Source organism: Marmota monax, unplaced genomic scaffold, assembly GCF_021218885.2.
Source record: "Marmota monax isolate L192 unplaced genomic scaffold, Marmota_monax_Labrador192_F-V1.1 WCK01_AAM20220418_F8-fsc00250, whole genome shotgun sequence".
Classification (NCBI taxonomy): domain Eukaryota; kingdom Metazoa; phylum Chordata; class Mammalia; order Rodentia; family Sciuridae; genus Marmota; species Marmota monax.
Window position 1 is genome coordinate 579,845 of NW_026693876.1, and position 18,548 is coordinate 598,392.

An 18,548-nucleotide genomic window follows, 5' to 3' on the forward strand; every position below is an offset into this window, starting at 1 on the left:
GGAATTTAGGTCACAGGAATATAAAATACATGAACATAGAATAAACCATGCTATGTAAACAGTTGATATACTTTGGTGAACATGACTTTTAAACAGTTAATGGTATTGTGTTCCCTTTTTAAAATGGTTTTTTAAAATTCTTATTTCCTTATAATAAGGGAAAGTTTTTCACATATTCATGTTGCTGTACAGTAATAATCAACCAGAGAACTAAGCTTTTTCAGTATGAGAGAACAGTAACTTCAGAGTGTTTATTGATAATGGTGATCAGCTAATAGTAATTAGAGTTAAAGAAATTATTTTCATAAAACCCTGGATATTAGGGAATCAAATGTATATATTATGGCTATTTTAAGTAGAAGGTTTTTATATTTACTATTGCTTTTTTTTTTTTTTTTTTAATTTTTTAGTTGTTGATGGACCTTTATTTTATTTATTTGTATGTGGTGCTGAGAATCGAACCCAATGCCTCACGCATGCTAGGCAAGCGTGCTACCTCTGAGCCACAACCCCAGCCCCTTACTATTGCTTTTTAACCTAAATATTAATAGCTCTTTGGGTATGTATCTGGAACATTAAGGTTAATATTCCATATTTAGGGCTGGGGTTGTGGCTCAGTGGTAGAGCACTTGCCTAGGATGCATGAGGCACTGGTTCAATCCCCAGCACCACATTAAAAAAAAAAAAAACCTAAATAAATATTCAATATTTACCTTAAATAGTATATTTAAATAATTTATATAAATAATGTGTTTGATACGTATACAGATTTTGTTTCTTTATAATCATTAAAATTAAATTTGTAATTAAATATTACAGAAACAAGTTGAAATAGGGAAGTTGAGACCTACTTGCTTTATGTTAGAGATTTATATCCTATAGATTTTTTAGATGTTTGGTTCTTGTTATTTAACAAGTCATTATTTTCAAATTTTCACATGACCTTTCTAGAGGATTTTAAACGTTTAAATGAAAAGCTAAAAGAAAGCAATACGACGAAGGGTGAACTTCAGTTAAAACTGGACGAACTTCAAGCTTCTGATGTTTCTGTTAAGGCAAGTAATAAATAATTCCTAGTGCACAAAGTAAGTTTTGCATAAAACTCACCTAAATTTAAAATATAGGCAAGTTGTCCATAACATTATTAAAAGCTGTGTTTTGGTTTTAATTTAAGGAATTACACATTAGGGCAATTTAAATTTGAAATTTAAGTTGTTGTGGTTCTTTTTTTTTTTTTTAATTTTTTAAATTTTTTATTGTTGAGTTCTTGATATATCATATTTCACACTTTGTTAAGTGGGTTATGAACTCCCATTTTTACCCCGTATACAAATTGCAGAATCACATCAGTTACACATCCATTGATTTACATATTGTCATACTAGTGTCTGTTGTATTCTGCTGCCTTTCCTATCTTCTGCTATCCCCCCTCCTCTCCCCTCCCCTCCCCTCTTCTCTCTCTACCCCCTCTACTGTCATTCATTTTTGTTGTGGTTCTTTGTTTTCTATTATTTAAAAATCCGTGTGAATACTTATTTTTGTTCTAAAATAAAATTCTGCTGTATCCCTTAGCCACAGACAAAACTATTTTGAATAACCATATATTATCTTTAACTATAAACATTATTTCTCAATTTCTTTAGTATCGAGAAAAACGTTTGGAGCAAGAAAAGGAATTGCTACGTAATCAAAATAAATGGCTGAATACAGAGTTGAAAACCAAAACTGATGAACTTCTGGCCCTTGGAAGAGAAAAAGGAAATGAAATTCTAGAGCTTAAGTGTAATCTTGAAAACAAGAAAGAAGAGGTAAATAAATAAAATTACATTTCTCTTCATATTGGATATCACATTTGTGTGTCAGTTTATTAATAGTGGACCTAATTATTTGTTATATATGACTAATGGTCAAATGTGGAGGGTGTAACTTATTAATACTTAGCCTATGAAAATAACAAATTGCATCTAAATAAAGAATTTATGGGGCTAGGATTGTGGCTCAGTGGTAGAGTGCTTGCTTAGCATATGTGAGGCACTGGTTTGATTTTTAGCACTACATATAAATAAGTAAAATACAGATCTATTGACAACTAAAAATATTTTTAAAAGAAAGGAATTTATGATTTTTATGACTCTTGATACCATCAACTGTCTCTTAACATATCTTTCTTTCCTAAGTTGCATATTTAAGAAATGGTTTTTGAGTTTTGTGAATTAAATCCAAACATTTTAGCCCATGAGGTGTTATGTTTCATTTTCTTCAATATGCATATGCATACCTTGTGTAAATTACCTTTTTTGAGTGTATGTACAGAGGGGAGAGTTTTGCTCTTGCTTGGTGGTATAAACATCAAATTCATTTCAGTTAATGACATCCCCTCCCTGTTTCTAGGTTTCTAGACTGGAAGAACAGATGAATGGTTTAAAAACATCAAATGAGCATCTTCAAAAGCATGTAGAGGATCTGTTGACCAAATTAAAGGAGGTATAGATGACTACTATAAAGATCTGTTTCTTTTACAGAAATATTAAGCACTTAAGAAGCTGTTATTTTATAAAATGATGATGTATTTTAAACTGTCTCTGTTACCATAAAATTACCAAAAGTCTAAATGGTATAGCTAAATAAATAAAATCACTTGTTAAAATTGGGTTTTTTCCCCCTCAGGCCAAAGAACAACAGGCCAGTATGGAAGAGAAATTCCACAATGAATTAAATGCTCACATAAAGCTGTCTAATCTATACAAGGTAAGGCTTCCACAACATATGTTGGTACCCTAATGTAAGATTATTGACTGGTAGGTAACTTTTTTCACCTTGGCTTTTAGAGTGCTGCTGATGACTCAGAAGCAAAGAGCAATGAACTAACTCGGGCAGTGGATGAACTACACAGACTTTTGAAAGAAGCTGGAGAAGGTAAGTGCTTCCGATTATGGGAAGATTATTGTTTATGAGAGAAAGGTATGTTGTTTTTTTAAGTTTGTTTAGGTAATTGGCATTGGAAGTCAGGCTTTCTTTTATTAAAAACAAAATTTAGTAAAGAAAGATCCTTGGATTAGGAAAATTAGAATTATATTTTAAAGCAAATAGTGTATTTGAAAATATAGATAGCATTTAAAAAAAATTCTCATGTAGTGATTCTTACTTTGTAAGTGAAAACTTTTTTAAGTTATCCATAGCATATTGTAAGGTCTTTTATTGCCTTAAATTCTTGCTTTTTCTTCTTAATAACATGTATTTATAGTTGTTCTGTATCTGCAGGGATTGGTTCTGCAACCCCTCAAGGATATTAAAATTTGAGGATGCACCAGTGTCTTATTTGAGATGGTGTAGTGTTTGCATGTAACCTACACAAATCCTTTTGTTTGTTTATTTTTGGTGGAACTGGACCTTTTGCATGTTTTTGTGTAGTATTAAGGATTTAAACCAGGTGCTAGTCACCTCGTCTTAAATATTTTCAATCCTTGAATTCATGGTGCAGAATTCAGTGATATGGTAAGTCAACAGTGTTTAGGTTCTACTCCAGTCATTTTTTGTATTGAAACCAGACATATATTACAGCCACTTTTTTACCACTTAAGACCTCATGTTTTCCTTCTGGGTATAAGACATCAAAAGGAGAAAGAGATTCATTAGGCAAAGACATTTCAGGGATTCTAAGTAGAGTGATGAGGTGTACAGCAGATAATTGTCAGTTATAGCCTCTTTAGAACTTAACTGTTGTCTATTGAAGGGGAAAATGACTATTCTCTTATAGTTTATGAACTGTAAGACTTTAATTATATATTTGGTTATTCTCTCTTTAAAAATGCTTTTAGCCAACAAAGCAACACAAGATCATCTTCTAGAAGTGGAAGAATCTAAAGATCAAATGGAAAAAGAAATGCTTGAGAAAATAGGGAAATTGGAGAAGGAATTAGAAAATGCAAATGACTTGCTTTCTGCCACTAAACGTAAAGGTATGGCTGATAACGTGCTGTTTATTCCTTGAAGTACTAAAACTTGTCTACATAATAGTTTAATTACACTAAATTATGACAGTATTTATCTGTCATTCTGCCATGTAAGAAACTATCACATTATACAATTAGAATGTTTTACTTTAAAAAGAATTATCTATATCTTTACTGAGCCATCAGATATAAGTATTATTTGATCAATTTCTATATTAGGTGTCAATTCTCAGGGCACTTAGTGTTACTGTAATTATTGTGATTCTTAGAATTGGGTTGTGTTACGTGACTTTGGGTTCTCATTTTTTAAATTTTTTCATAGGAATTAATAATTGATATGTGATAGTTCCTTTCATTTATCCTTTGCTTCTTTTTAAAAAGTTATTAATAATCCCGGCATGGTGGTATACATCTGTAATCCTAGCAGCTCAGGAGGCTGAGGCAGGAGGATCAAAAGCTTAAGGCCAACCCGGACAACTTAGTGAGACTGTCTCAATATTAAAAGGGCTGGGGATATAGCTCAGTCGTAAAGCACCTCTGTTTCAGTCCTCAGGATCACAAGAAATAAAAATAAGAAAATGTTAGTGGCTGTTAGTTTGAAATTTTACAAAATTATACTAGATTTTTATGTGTGTTGGCACAGGAGCTATACTATCTGAAGAAGAGCTTGCTGCTATGTCTCCCACTGCAGCAGCCGTAGCTAAGATAGTGAAACCTGGCATGAAATTAACTGAGGTAAGAATGCCATTAAATCTTGTTATTTTTGGTAGACTACATACTCCTATTATTCAGCTTCAATTTGAAACAACTCATCTACTTTCAGCTATATAATGCTTATGTGGAAACTCAGGATCAGTTGCTTTTGGAGAAACTAGAGAACAAAAGAATTAATAAATACCTAGATGAAATAGTGAAAGAAGTTGAAGCCAAAGCACCAATTTTGAAACGCCAGCGTGAGGAATATGAACGTGCACAGAAAGCCGTGGCAAGTTTGTCTGTTAAGCTTGAACAAGCGATGAAGGTTGGTTCCACTCCTAAATTTTAGTTGTTGCATTAAAAAAAAAAAAAAAGTTTATTAGATAGGTATTTCTTGAGATATTTGAGTCAGAAAAAGCTAAATATACTTTTGATTGATATAGTAATTAAACATTTTGAAGCTTCTTACTACGTTATTAAATACTTTTAGTTATAAGATGTTCTACCTTCAGCTAAAATTGCTACAGCCTTTCACATTTTTTTAAAGCATTTGATATGTTTTCTTTAGGATTCTCTAGTGGAGGATAATAGCCAATCTTCTTGGACTGCTTTTAAAATAACAATCTGTTTGTAATAGAACTCTTCTAAGTTTCGCCTGATCATTCTTTCTCAGATGGTTTTGATAACCTATCTAGAAATGCTAATGTTGTTTGAATATAGGTAAGAACTTTTTAATACCATTTCATAATTTGGCATATTTTTTTTTTAAGGAGAGAGAGAATTTTTAATTTTTTTTTTTTTTTAATTTTCGGCGGACACAACATCTTTGTATGTGGTGCTGAGGATCAAACCTGGGCTGCACGCATGCCAGGCGAGCGCGCTACCACTTGAGCCACCTCCCCAGCCCCTTGGAATATTTTTATATACATTATTTTGTTACTCTTTGTATACAAAAAAATTCAAGGAAATTCATCAATACCCTTCTAAAGATTTTTAATTTGATGATTTTTAAGAAGTGTTTATACTCTAATGTTTTGCCTTTTTAAGAGTATACCTAGTAATGGTACTGAGGGATGTCTATAAGATTTATTAAATGAGTTCATTGCAGAAATTCATATAAATGAATTTGTATCTGCCATTCTAAACTGATAAATTTCTTGTTGTTTTTGGAGAATACAAGTAAATTATATCCTTAATTCAAAATTAAATCATGGCTGCTATTATAATTTAAAAGTCAGTTTAAAGCCATTTATATTATGTCTAATGATCTCTTTCTTCTGAATCAAAGTAAGTCTTTAAAGTCTTGATCTGATGGGATACTGACTTTCTGACAACCCCCCTCCCATCATATTTTATCCCCTCATTCCTGCTGTATGGTTTGGAAAAGGGGTCGAATGGGTCCAGTTAAATCTGTCACTTTCTCTGTGTTGAGGATGTTTGCCTGGAGCTCTTTGTGTTTCAGAAGTGGGTGCTGAGATAGAGTGGCTTAAGAATTAGAACAGTAGCTGATTATTGTGGAAAACTATTTGTTCCTTCATTAATATACAATGTATTAATTAAAATCTTTAAATAGTTTTCACAACTGCTAAGGAATTTAAAACCTTTGCCCTGAACTGTGAGTGATACTGTGATATGAAACTTTTTACAAAGCACAGCATGTGTCTTCAGCCATATGTTTACTTTTGATGTGTATTTCCAGATAACCAGTGTAATAATGTTTATCACTGTATTGTAGTCCTTTTTTTTTGTCCTAGTCATAGAGATTTTGAGGGCATTAATGTGTCATCATATTGGTAATACATTATGAATTGATGTGGCTTATATGATTGTAGTCAATGAATTGGTGAAGTAGATAATTTTCCATTGTTTTCATAGTGACACTATAATGATAAACATTATTTGTAATATTGAGAAATGGCATGTTCATATCTATATACAATTTCTCTTTTTTGAAAGCTACTGTATCATGTAGAATATTTATTTTATAAATTGATTAATATGGTATTTAAGCAATGTATATTTTAGTTATTCACATGCTTACTTTATTTGTAAGAATCCTAGAAGGAAGTACAGAATTTTCACTTAGGTTTACATTTTAAAGGAAATTCAGCGATTGCAGGAAGACACTGATAAAGCCAATAAACATTCATCTGTACTTGAAAGAGACAATCAGAGAATGGAAATACAAATAAAAGATCTTTCACAACAGGTTAGAATATTTTGTTTCCTTTTTTCTTTCTTTCTTTAAATACCAGCTATCTGGTATTAATAAGGTTTTAATTGGTTTGAAGATATCTAAGAATTACCACACAAGAAATTCTGAAAAACTGAGAATACTACTCTAGCAGAGTTATAGCCCAGTCATTATTTCTTCATATCTCCTCCCTATTTTTTCGGGTGTTTGATAAATTTTTAAATTTTATATACTCTCTATAAGTATACAAATAATTCAAAGATAAGTAAAAATTTTTCTCCAATTCTCACCATTCCCATACACCCCCATCTCCTAGAGTGTAACTAATATTCTAATCTGATGAATATTCTTTCATATCCTTGTTATATCTAAAAACACATATCTAATAAGCATATATAAACATGTAAAATTTGTATTTACTGAAATAAAATACTATATGTATTACTCTGTTGCTTTACTTATTAAAGAGACACAGTTTCACTATATTACCTACATTGACCCTGATCTCCTGGGCTTAAGTAATTCTGTCTTAACTTCCTGAGTAGTTATGATTATAGGTGTGTAACACCAGGCCCAGCTTACTGGTTTGGGGTTTTTTATTTGTTTCTTTTTCTTTCTCAATGAACAAGTTAGTAAATGTAGGGCTATTTCATAGTATACACATAGCATGCATTTATAAAAATTTCATTCGGATTTCATAAATACATTTTTGGTTAAAAATCTGTTTTACATGCTTTTCCTCTGCCCTGTCATACAACATATACATAAACACAAATTAGATACATTTTACTGTGGGTTTTTTGTTTGTTATTGTTGTTTTACAGAAATGGGGCCATATTTCAGAATTGTGATTCACAAATTTTTAATAAATAACAGCTTTTATTATATATTTTAAAACAAATTTATTCCATTAAAATTTTCTATACTTAGATTTTAAAAGCTTTATGGTTCACATTTTAAGATAATGTAATTTAGGACAAGTTAAGGGTTTTCATAAGTAATGTTTTCATGGGAAAATTATTTTATTCTAAATATTTTCAGAATCAAAGCTAATGCTATTATGTAACATTAAAATTTTGTTTTTAGATTAGAGTGCTTTTGATGGAACTTGAAGAAGCAAGGGGTAATCATGTAATTCGTGATGAGGAAGTAAGCTCTGCTGACATAAGTAGTTCATCTGAAGTAATATCACAGCATCTAGTATCTTACAGAAATATTGAAGAACTTCAACAGCAAAATCAGCGTCTGCTAGTGGCTCTTAGAGATCTTGGGGAAACCAGAGAAAGAGAAGAACAAGAAACAACTTCCTCCAAGTAAGCTGTTGACTACCTCAATTTGTTCAGGAAGCATTTGTTGAAATGTGTCCCTAACAGTGCTGGATCCTGGGGATAGTGTAAGTTAGGAGGGGAAAATTAAGCAGCAATCCCAAAAAATAAAAATAAAAAAAAGATCTACTGTCAGGAAGCTCAGCTTGTGAGTGACACAGATAGTAGAGCTAATAATAAATAAAATAAATACTTCATGGGCTGGGGATGTGGCTCAAGCGGTAGGGCACTCGCCTGGCATGCGTGCAGCCTGGGTTCGATCCTCAGCACCACATACAAACAAAGATGTTGTGTCCGCCGATAACTAAAAAATAAATATTAAAATTCTCTCTCTCTCTCTCTCTCTCTCTCTCTAAAAAAAAAAAAAAAATACTTCATTGTGACTAATGCTATAATAGATACAATAGATTCCCATCCGTGGAAGCATTTAGTTGGAGCACCTAGATTTCAGGGGATAGAGCTGGCTTCATAGAAAAGATATGTAGGAGTTACTTCAGTAGAAAAAAAGAGATTTTTTAGATGTGTATGGTCCTACAGGAGTGGAAATGACTCTGAAAGCAAGAAGACTGGAGTTAGGAGTGAGTAAAGTTAGTATAATTTTTGCAAACAGATTTTTTTAGATTTCATTAATGAGTTCAAGTATCTGAGTCCTTTATAGTGGAGACTAAAAAGTAGTCCTTAAAATATCAACAAAAGCCAGGTGAGGTGGCACACACCTATAATCCCAGTGGCTGGGGAGGCTAAGGCAGGAGGATTACGAGTTGAAAGCCAACCTCAGCAACTTAGCCAGGCCCTAAGCAACTCAGTGCAACCCTGACTCTAAACAAAATACAAAAAAAGAGCTAGAAAGGTGGCTCAGTGGTTAAGTGCCCCTGAGTTCAATCTCCGTAAACCAACCCCCGTCAAAAATATATATATATACATATATATATGTATATATATATTTGTGTGTATATATATATATATATATATATATATATCCTATAAATATACCAATAGAAGAGAAAAACAAATAGCAAAAATGAAAAGAATATGCTGAAAATAATAATTTATAATAGAAATCATAATTGCCTAACTCTTAACTCATTCCTATAAAATAAATTGATGTCTTTCTTTACAGAATCACTGAACTTCAGCTCAAACTTGAGAACTCTCTCACTGAACTGGAGCAACTCCGTGAATCACGACAACATCAGATGCAGCTTGTTGATTCCATAGTTCGTCAGCGTGATATGTATCGTATTTTATTGTCACAAACAACAGGAGTTGTCATTCCATTACAAGGTAGGGTTTTTTTTACATTAATTTGAGGAAATATTTTGGAAACATACATTAGGGAACGGATTTTGTGACATAAACAGTAGCTACTCTGAGTGATGTTACCTTCAAATTTGCCATGTATGATCAATTATAACAGTCACCACATTATTTTATGCTTAATATAAAAGAAGAAATAGTGAATATTGTTGAGAAATGTACATTTTAGAATCATGAATTACAATGTTTTTATTAATGTTTTATCTGTAATAAATTACCTGAAACCAAATAAATTACCAGAAACCAAAACAATCTTAATAGCATTGTTTACTAGAATCTTTATTTCAAAAAAACTCTATACTCTTAGGATTTCATTTTAAAAAGTTTAGACCGTTGATTTGGCAGTGATGTTTGCAAGTAGACATCAGATTAAAGCTAATTTACTCAAGTTAACAAAACATTGAATGAGTCTTTTTATTTTTCTGAAGCTTCAAGCTTAGATGATATTTCTCTTATGTCAACTCCAAAACGTTCAAGTACATCACAGTCTGTTTCCACTCCTGCTCCAGTACCTGTTATTGAATCAACAGAGGCTATAGAAGCTAAGGCTGCCCTTAAACAGGTAAAGATCTCACCTGTTTAAGATCACATTATCTTTGGTTTGGGTTTTTACAATGTCATCAGCATCAATGATCTCTGATATTTAGTTGCAGGAAATTTTTGAGAACTACAAGAAAGAAAAAGCAGATAATGAAAAAATGCAAAATGAGCAACTTGAAAAACTTCAGGAACAAGTCACAGATTTGCGGTCTCAAAACACCAAAATTTCTACCCAGCTAGATTTTGCTTCTAAACGGTAAATTTTCTTTTCTTCAAATATTAATGTAGTTTAAATGTTATACTTCATTATTCAAATCAGTCATGTTCAATGGTTGATTTGCAATAATGTTGTTTTTCCTTGAAACTCCAGGATTGAGAAAGCCACAGTTGTTCCCTTTTTAATATTGGTTAATGATTCTCCTGGGCAGTGCTAATGAGTTAACTTATTTTAGTAAGTTGAAGTTCACGTGAAGAACATTGCTAGTTTCTCTTCCTGAAATCATAGTACCTGTTGTTTCTATAGGTTATATCTTAAGAGAAATGAGATCAAATTTTATTCAGCTTTTTCTGTTCTGAGTAAAAGAGAAATGAGTGCTAGGTAATTGTAGGAAAATTTTCTTGGCCACTTATGAAGAAATTATTCTATGTTTATCATTACTAAATTAATTTAATTTTTATGTAGTCATGTTTGGACAAAATTTATTTTTACATATTACATGATAAAACTTTTTCTGACAAAAATACATAGGCAGTTACCTCTGTACATCTAATAGTTAAATCAGCCATTTTTTAACTTTGCAAGCACATAAGAAAATAAGAGGAAGAATTAAAGAGGAAAAAAAGATTGTCAAAAGTATGCATGACCATCCTAATTACATGGTGGGTGTCTGGTATATTCATATTATACTAGCATTATTTTTAGTGTGATTAAGTTTTGTTTTGTTTATAGTGAATAAGATTAAAAAGTTACTCAGCATAAAGTACTGTCCTTATTTAAAACTTGAATTTAAAAGTATTTTATACTGAATAACTTACTGCCAAATACAGTTTCAAGAATGAAAGTTTCACATTATTACCCCAAGTACTTTTTCATATTATTAATTTATAAAATCAACCTATTGTGAAATGTCTTGAGGAACTAAGCTAGAATATAGTATTTCTGTTGCTTATAGAATTATTCTTTTTGTACCAGTTATGAAATGCTGCAAGATAATGTTGAAGGATATCGACGAGAAATAACATCCTTGCATGAGAGAAATCAGAAACTCACTGCAACTACTCAAAAGCAGGAACAGATCATCAACACAATGACTCAGGACTTGAGAGGAGCAAATGAAAAGCTAGCAGTTTCAGAAGTGAGACAATATCTGTCAACTCACTTGCTTTATATATTGCATTTGATATTTCTTAGTTATTACTTTGATTTTACTAATCTAAATAACTGAGCTCGTTGAGGAGTTGTGGGTTATAAACTCTTATTACATTGTTTTCAAATTATATATAATGCATTAGTAGAGTGATCATTTCTATTAAGATTGAATAGATTTCCTTACAAATTTTCCATTTCATAATAAATTTATTTCTTGCTCATTTCTAGTAAAAATAAAATATTATATTGCATTGAACTATATTTCTGAATTTTAAGTTGAATATAAATATGTCTGTAATTAATGCTTCCAAATAAATACTGAGCTCAGTCGTGATAAAAAATTCTCCCATTTTTTTTTATCAACACTTGTAAACTAGGTACAGTTGTCCCCCATTTTACCTATAAAAAATTGATTCAAATCTGTTTTTGTATATAACAAATAAGTTGATTAGAGCTTGACCCCAATTTTCTAACTCAGTTGGCTATGGTCTTTCATTTTTATTTTGGTCTCATTCTATGGCAGGAGGTAGGCAGCAACACTTTTCAAATTAATAGAATCAGTTTTGTGATTGATAATTAATATGATCCATCATGTTTAAATAAGAATTCTTTGAAAATATTAATTTTTTGAAATTAGTATTCTTTCGGATTCCACAAGACGTAGAGCATAGTCTTTGGGCAGGGGGAGTTTAAACAGATCATTCATCACTTTCAAAGAGGTACATAGAAACCAATTTGGATTATTCTAAAATTTGCATTATTTAATAGTATGCAAATATGCCTATAGCATAGTTACACAGTTTTGTTCATTGATTCTGGTATTTTAGATTTTTGTTAGTGTTGTTTTAAAATTTTTTGTTGTTGTTGATGGACTTTTGTTTATTTATTATATGGTACTGAGAATCAAACCCAGTGCCTCAGACATGCTAGGCAAGCACTGAGCTACATCCCCAGCCCTTTAGTGTTGTTTTTAAAGTCTGTTTAGAGCAAATTAATCATTAGTATTGTGGTAATGGGAGATTTTTCTTTTGATCTATTGGTATTTCCAATAATTTTTGCTCCACATTGTTTAACACATGAAACTCAGTTTTATTTCTATGTATGATGAAGAAGTATAGTCTTTAAATAGCATTAATATATATGTAGTAATGAAAGAAGAATTTAAATTTTATTATCATTATTACATTTGACATGTTTTCTAATATTTTTTCTGTTGTTTTTGTTTTTTTTTTCAAGGTAAGAGCAGAAAATTTGAAGAAAGAAAAGGAAATGCTTAAATTGTCAGAGGTCCGTCTTTCTCAGCAAAGAGAATCTTTGTTAGCTGAACAACGAGGGCAAAACTTGCTGCTGACTAATCTACAAACAATTCAGGTAATCAGATAAAAAGCACAGATAGAAAAACTAAGAAAGTTAAGGTCATATAGTTTCATCCTTGTATCCTTTCAGTTTTTCTAATTAGAAAATTTGCCTGTCATTTTTGTCATCCTGTATGAAAATCATTGAATTTGGGGGGGATATTAAGAAATATTTTAAATAAAACTTTGAAAGAGAATTGACTGAAACCATGGAGTTGGCACATTTGATCCTTAAATCTATTGGATTGTGTGCAGCTTAACTATTACCAAGATTAAATTTTTTAGAACTTTTCTTGGCCCTAAAAGTTCAGGAAATCTGAATGAATATTTTCATGTTTCTTCAAACACACACACCCCCCCACCACCACCACCAATAGGTGTTTTAATATAAAAAAATGTCAAAATAGCTTTTTGGTAAATATTCAAATCCTAATTTCTTTGTGTGGAAATGGATTATAATCCCTCAATTCTCTGTAGCCTTTAACTTTGTTTGCATTGCTTCTTTTGGGTGGTTTTTTTTTTTTTTTAAGCATAACCAAAAAATTCTTTCTTTCTTTTTTTTTTTCTCTCAAGGGAATACTGGAGCGATCTGAAACAGAAACCAAACAAAGGCTTAGTAGCCAGATAGAAAAGCTGGAGCATGAGATCTCTCATCTAAAGAAGAAGTTGGAAAATGAGGTGGAACAAAGGCACACACTTACTAGAAATCTAGATGTGAGTCTTGCAGAGTTCTGAATATCTGTAGTTTATGTTTTATAATCTAGTGTGTGGGACATGCTGCCATCCAAGTTGAAATGTGATTTTGAAAATCTTAGAGCCTCTGAATTTTGCCTATTAATATTTGGGGGCTAAACATTGCTTTACCCTCTTGGGTGCTGAATATATTTTATTTGTCTAATTCTCTTGAGCTTTGTTCTGGAACTCAGTGAAGTTAATTAAAAATAGTTTGATTCTTTTGAGTCTTATCTTTTGTTATATTTGGCAAGTCCAGAGCTATGCTTAGTTAAGACTAATTATTCCTTACTACTGAAGCAAGACTTTCCTTAGTCCAGTTGTCCATAAACTTTCTTTTTCAGTCTGTCTTCTGGGAACAAGCATTATTCCTGACTTTCTATGAGTGCTAGGCACTCTTCACTCTAAGACTTTTGGATGATTCTCTCCATTGTCAGGGGTAATTTCACATGCATGCATGCAATGATCACTACTCTCCTGGGTATTCAAAGGTACTCTCTGCATAGATCAGGTTATTGTCTCTCTGCAGCTGCTTTTCTCTGGTATTCTCTTGTGAACTGAAGCTGTTTTAATCTCTTAGGACTCTCAGATTCAGGTTTTTTGTGTTTTTTTAAGAGAGAATTTTTTTTTAATATTTATTTTTCAGTTCTTGGCGGACACAACAACTTTGTATGTGGTGCTGAGGATCAAACCCGGGCCGCACGCATGCCAGGCGAGCGCGCTACCACTTGAGCCACATCCCCAGCCCTCAGATTCAGTTTTTAATTTAGGGAGTCCAGTGACCTCTGTTTCATTTCCTCTTCCCTGTGTCATATTCTAGAATTAAGTCAATAAACTTGGCAGTCATGTGGTTCACCTCTTTAGTTTCCCACCTCAGGGATCATGGTTGTTCGATGTGTTTTGTCTGGGGGCTTCACATGAGAATTTGAATCTGTTTTTCATTATTCTATCTGGGTCAGAGTACTAAGGATCTGTAGAAAGATAACTTGAGCCTTTAGTTACGAACGTGCAGATAGTCTTTATAGGGTTAATGTATTTTTTCTTACAGGTTCAACTTTTAGATACAAAGAGACAGCTAGATACAGAAACAAATCTTCATCTTAGCACAAAAGAACTCTTAAAGAATGCTCAAAAGGAAATTACTACGTTGAAACAGCACCTTGGTAATATGGAAGTTCAGCTTGCTTCTCAGTCCTCACAGAGAACTGGTAAAGGTAAATAAGTACTTAGGTTCATAATATATATTGTAAATAAATGCCCTTTCTTGTGGATGCTAGTAAAAGATGAGGAAACCCACTTCCATTTTCCACATGGTAAGGCTCAGTTTTAGACTTAGATTAATAAATTTAGAAGTCTTGAAACATTCAAAATAATCTGGATGATATCCAACAAATTCGTAGTTTGAAACCTTTTGGGTATTGAAACCTCCTTTTGGTTTTTTGCATTGCTGAGAATCAAACCCAAGATTTCATGTTTGCTAGGCAGTCACTCTGTCATTGAGCTATATATCCTAGTCCTGAAACCATTTACTGACATTTGAAAATTATTTATTTGAGGAAAGTTAACATTTGAATTTATAACCCTTTCTCATTTGAGATGAAATTATTTACTAAATCTATAATAAGATTTAGTTACAAAATAACTAATTTGTATATTGCTTCTTTAAAACAATATTCCTAACCTTTGCTTATTAGTAGCTTCAGGTAAAATATTTATTTTATTAGATTTTTCTTCCCTATGTGAATATACCATTTCAAATTCAAAGTCTTTGAATCCAGAGATGGTTTTATTTCTTGATGGAAGGGAAATATATATACATATACATGTATGTGTGTGAGAGTGTGTCTGTGTGTATTGTATGTATATGCAGATACAGAGATATCTGATACACAATGAATATATAGCTATCCAGTAGTGTTTTCTTATTGATATTATACGATTAACTGTAATTTCTTCCTTTTCTGTGCTTTTTAGGTCAAACAAAATTTAGACTAACTACAGGATTTTGTTTTTGTTTTGTGTAGGAGAGGGTAGCAGTATGCTGGAAATTGAACCCAGGGCTTTGTGCTTTTTAGTCATGTACTTTACCATTGAAATACACACACAGCCCCCAGACTACATTATTTAAGATTTGGTGCCTTAGGATACATGATGTTAAGTAATAAATTAAGAATTTGGTTATTTCTTCAAATAGCTACATTGGTGTAGTGGTAATATTTGATATTCTCTTAATATACTTTCATAGCAGCAGTTTTCACATATTTTAATTTTTCAAAGAAGTAAACTGATGGCAAAATATGTTTTTGTTTTTTAAGTATTGATTTTAATAGAGCTACTATTTTTTAGGTCAGCCTGGTGACAAAGAAGATGTGGATGATCTTCTGAGTCACCTAAGGCAAGCAGAAGAACAGGTAAATGACTTGAAGGAGAGGCTCAAAACAAGTACTAGTAATGTGGAGCAGTACCGAGCAATGGTGACATCTTTAGAAGAATCTCTGAACAAGGAAAAACAGGTATGTATGATTCTGAAAATTCAATTTTGAACTCACTTATTAGCTTTTTTCCCCCCAGTTAGGATCTTGCTATACGTAAGGTTCTATGGTGTAAATTGGACTGATATCATTGCTTTTACCACCTGAAAGTGCTGAAGACTAATAATCCAGATAAAACAAAAACCACACAGTTCATATGACAACCAGGGTAATTGGGGTAGGAAAGGTATAGATCAAGTGTTGAGGAGAGTAAGATATAGAGAGAATTATTTATTTCCTAGGCAGGCTTTACAAAAGCATTTATGCAGAGCTTTGAACAAAGGTGTCATCTGGACAGTCAAAGGTGTGTGGAAAATGTTCTATGTGGTAGGAAGCCTCAACCAAGGTCAAAGAGTTTCCAGTGATGACAGTGTGGGTAGCATGCTGAATTTGTGAAAGGCGATAGTGAGAAGTATAATAGGTAAGAACCAAATATAAAATGTTCAGAATATCATGTGAAATTGTATTCTGTAGCCTTATTAGAAGCAGAACCATCGATGTTTTTAACACATTGTAATCAAATTTTTTTTTTCCCCCCACAAAGAATAATGTGGTAAGTAGAAGATTACAGAGTTCACTTTGGAACTTTCTAATAGTAGTCTAAGGCCATAGGGGTTTTTGTTTGTTTGTTTGTTTTGATTTTGGTTTTTGTTTTGTTTTTTTAAGTTATTTTTGGGGTTATTTTCAGTAGAAATCAATGTGAGGAAAATACTTTTAGTGGTAAAATAGACAAATTTGGCAAGTGGATTCAAGGATTAAGGGAGAGATGAAAAGTTGGATATTTCACTACAAAAGAGGAAAAAGGCCAATAGCCAAGGTGAGAGATAAATTATGTTTGTAGGTTTACGTGGTATAAACTGGATACAGTGGTTTACATCGGTAATCCTAGCAACTTGGGAGGCTGAGGCAGGAGGATCACAAGTTGAAGGCCAGCCTCAACAATTTAGCAAGGCCCTATGCAACTTCAAAACCCTGTCTCAAAGAATAAAAAGCAGTGGAGATGTAGTACAGTGGTAAAGCACTTCTGGTTCAGTCCCCAGTACCAAGAAACAAAACAGATTTTCATGGTAAATTTGCTTGTTTTAATCAGCATTTCCAAGATCCATCTGTTAATACAAGGCAAATACTGATTTCTCCAATTAGATTTGGAAAAAGTAATGGTATAATTTTAAGTATGTATCATTTTTGCATTGTTTAAAATATGCTGAAGGTGACAGAAGAAGTACATAAGAATATTGAAGTTCGTTTAAAAGAATCAGCGGAATTTCAGACACAGTTGGAAAAGAAGTTGATGGAAGTAGAAAAGGAAAAACAAGAACTTCAAGATGATAAGAGAAAAGCCATAGAGAGCATGGAACAACAGGTAAATTAGGTTATTAGTTATATTAATCTTCTTTTGCATATGTAAGGATATACATTAACTAGCTCCTTAGTTAACATTTATTTCATCTCAACAGAAACTGATTAAAGACATAGCCAAAAATTTTAATTTTATTGTTTACTCTGCTGTGTTTGTATGCACTTCCTTTTGAAAATTTTAAATCACTTTACCAAGGTAGGTATTAGTGCTGCGTTTTGGAAACCTCTGCCTGAAATTTGACTTTTGCGCACATTAGGAAGTAGATGTAGAGTTGTAAACTTGTATAGAAAAGGGTTTATAATTATGTTAAATTTTAGCAGCAGTTCTTTGTGCTAACTGAATCATTAAAAATCTGTCTCCATTATTTTCCAAGTTTGTCAGTAACTCTTGTTTTAATCTTATTCTTCCTTCTTAGTTATCTGAGTTGAAGAAAACACTTTCTAGTGTGCAGAATGAAGTGCAAGAAGCTCTTCAGAGAGCAAGCACAGCTTTAAGTAATGAACAGCAAGCCAGACGTGACTGTCAGGAACAAGTAAGCATTATCATAGTTTTTGGAAAATGAACTTTGAGCAGCGAGAATGCATTTTTAGATTGTTGGAGCTTATAAAAGTGGAAGATTGTTTTCAGTTTTAGGAAACTTGGATTAAGAAAATTGAAAGATACAGATAAAGGATGAACGTAAATAGTTCATTTTCTATTAATAAAGCAACCTTGACAATTGGGAAAACATGAAAAGAGGAATAGGAACTAAATCTGTACTTGCTCTTGTTTGTAAATTTTATTTTACTTTTGTAGTCCTTCACTACATTTGGTTCTTAAACTGTGTTATGGACACATTGTTAAGGTACTTTGCTCACCAAAAAAAAGGAAATCCAAATAACATTTTGAATGCATTGGTGATCGTGCACAGATTTTTATAAACCACGACATTCTGTGTAATTTTAAAACAGCAGTACCTCATTTTTCTGTATTTTACTGTGTATATATACATGTACACACTTTCGAAATCATTTATAATGGTTTTATGAATAAGAAATAATAAAACCTGATATATCATGATAAGGTGGAAGAAGGACTAAATCTAAAGATATTGGTAATATTCTCATTTTTAATTTAGGTAGCATGTTAATTGTTATTATTATATATTGCTTAAATACATATAATGTATATATATAC

At 32.1% G+C, this 18,548-nt stretch overlaps 1 protein-coding gene across 2 annotated transcripts in view; it reads left to right on the top strand.

The window, feature by feature from the left end:
- The window catches only part of Tpr (translocated promoter region, nuclear basket protein), a 60,381-nt gene that overhangs the window by 8,999 nt on the left and 32,834 nt on the right, over positions 1 to 18,548 (top strand). For both annotated transcript variants that reach the window (XM_046462685.2, XM_046462684.2), the window contains exons 5-24: positions 952 to 1,055; positions 1,644 to 1,808; positions 2,392 to 2,484; positions 2,668 to 2,748; positions 2,829 to 2,916; positions 3,819 to 3,959; positions 4,597 to 4,688; positions 4,777 to 4,974; positions 6,751 to 6,858; positions 7,930 to 8,156; positions 9,289 to 9,452; positions 9,914 to 10,047; positions 10,133 to 10,281; positions 11,218 to 11,380; positions 12,631 to 12,765; positions 13,323 to 13,463; positions 14,530 to 14,695; positions 15,828 to 15,994; positions 17,223 to 17,375; positions 17,788 to 17,904. In XM_046462685.2, coding sequence (XP_046318641.1) covers positions 952 to 1,055; positions 1,644 to 1,808; positions 2,392 to 2,484; positions 2,668 to 2,748; positions 2,829 to 2,916; positions 3,819 to 3,959; positions 4,597 to 4,688; positions 4,777 to 4,974; positions 6,751 to 6,858; positions 7,930 to 8,156; positions 9,289 to 9,452; positions 9,914 to 10,047; positions 10,133 to 10,281; positions 11,218 to 11,380; positions 12,631 to 12,765; positions 13,323 to 13,463; positions 14,530 to 14,695; positions 15,828 to 15,994; positions 17,223 to 17,375; positions 17,788 to 17,904 — 2,786 coding nt within the window. The remainder of the gene's footprint in view (positions 1 to 951; positions 1,056 to 1,643; positions 1,809 to 2,391; positions 2,485 to 2,667; positions 2,749 to 2,828; positions 2,917 to 3,818; positions 3,960 to 4,596; positions 4,689 to 4,776; positions 4,975 to 6,750; positions 6,859 to 7,929; positions 8,157 to 9,288; positions 9,453 to 9,913; positions 10,048 to 10,132; positions 10,282 to 11,217; positions 11,381 to 12,630; positions 12,766 to 13,322; positions 13,464 to 14,529; positions 14,696 to 15,827; positions 15,995 to 17,222; positions 17,376 to 17,787; positions 17,905 to 18,548) is intronic.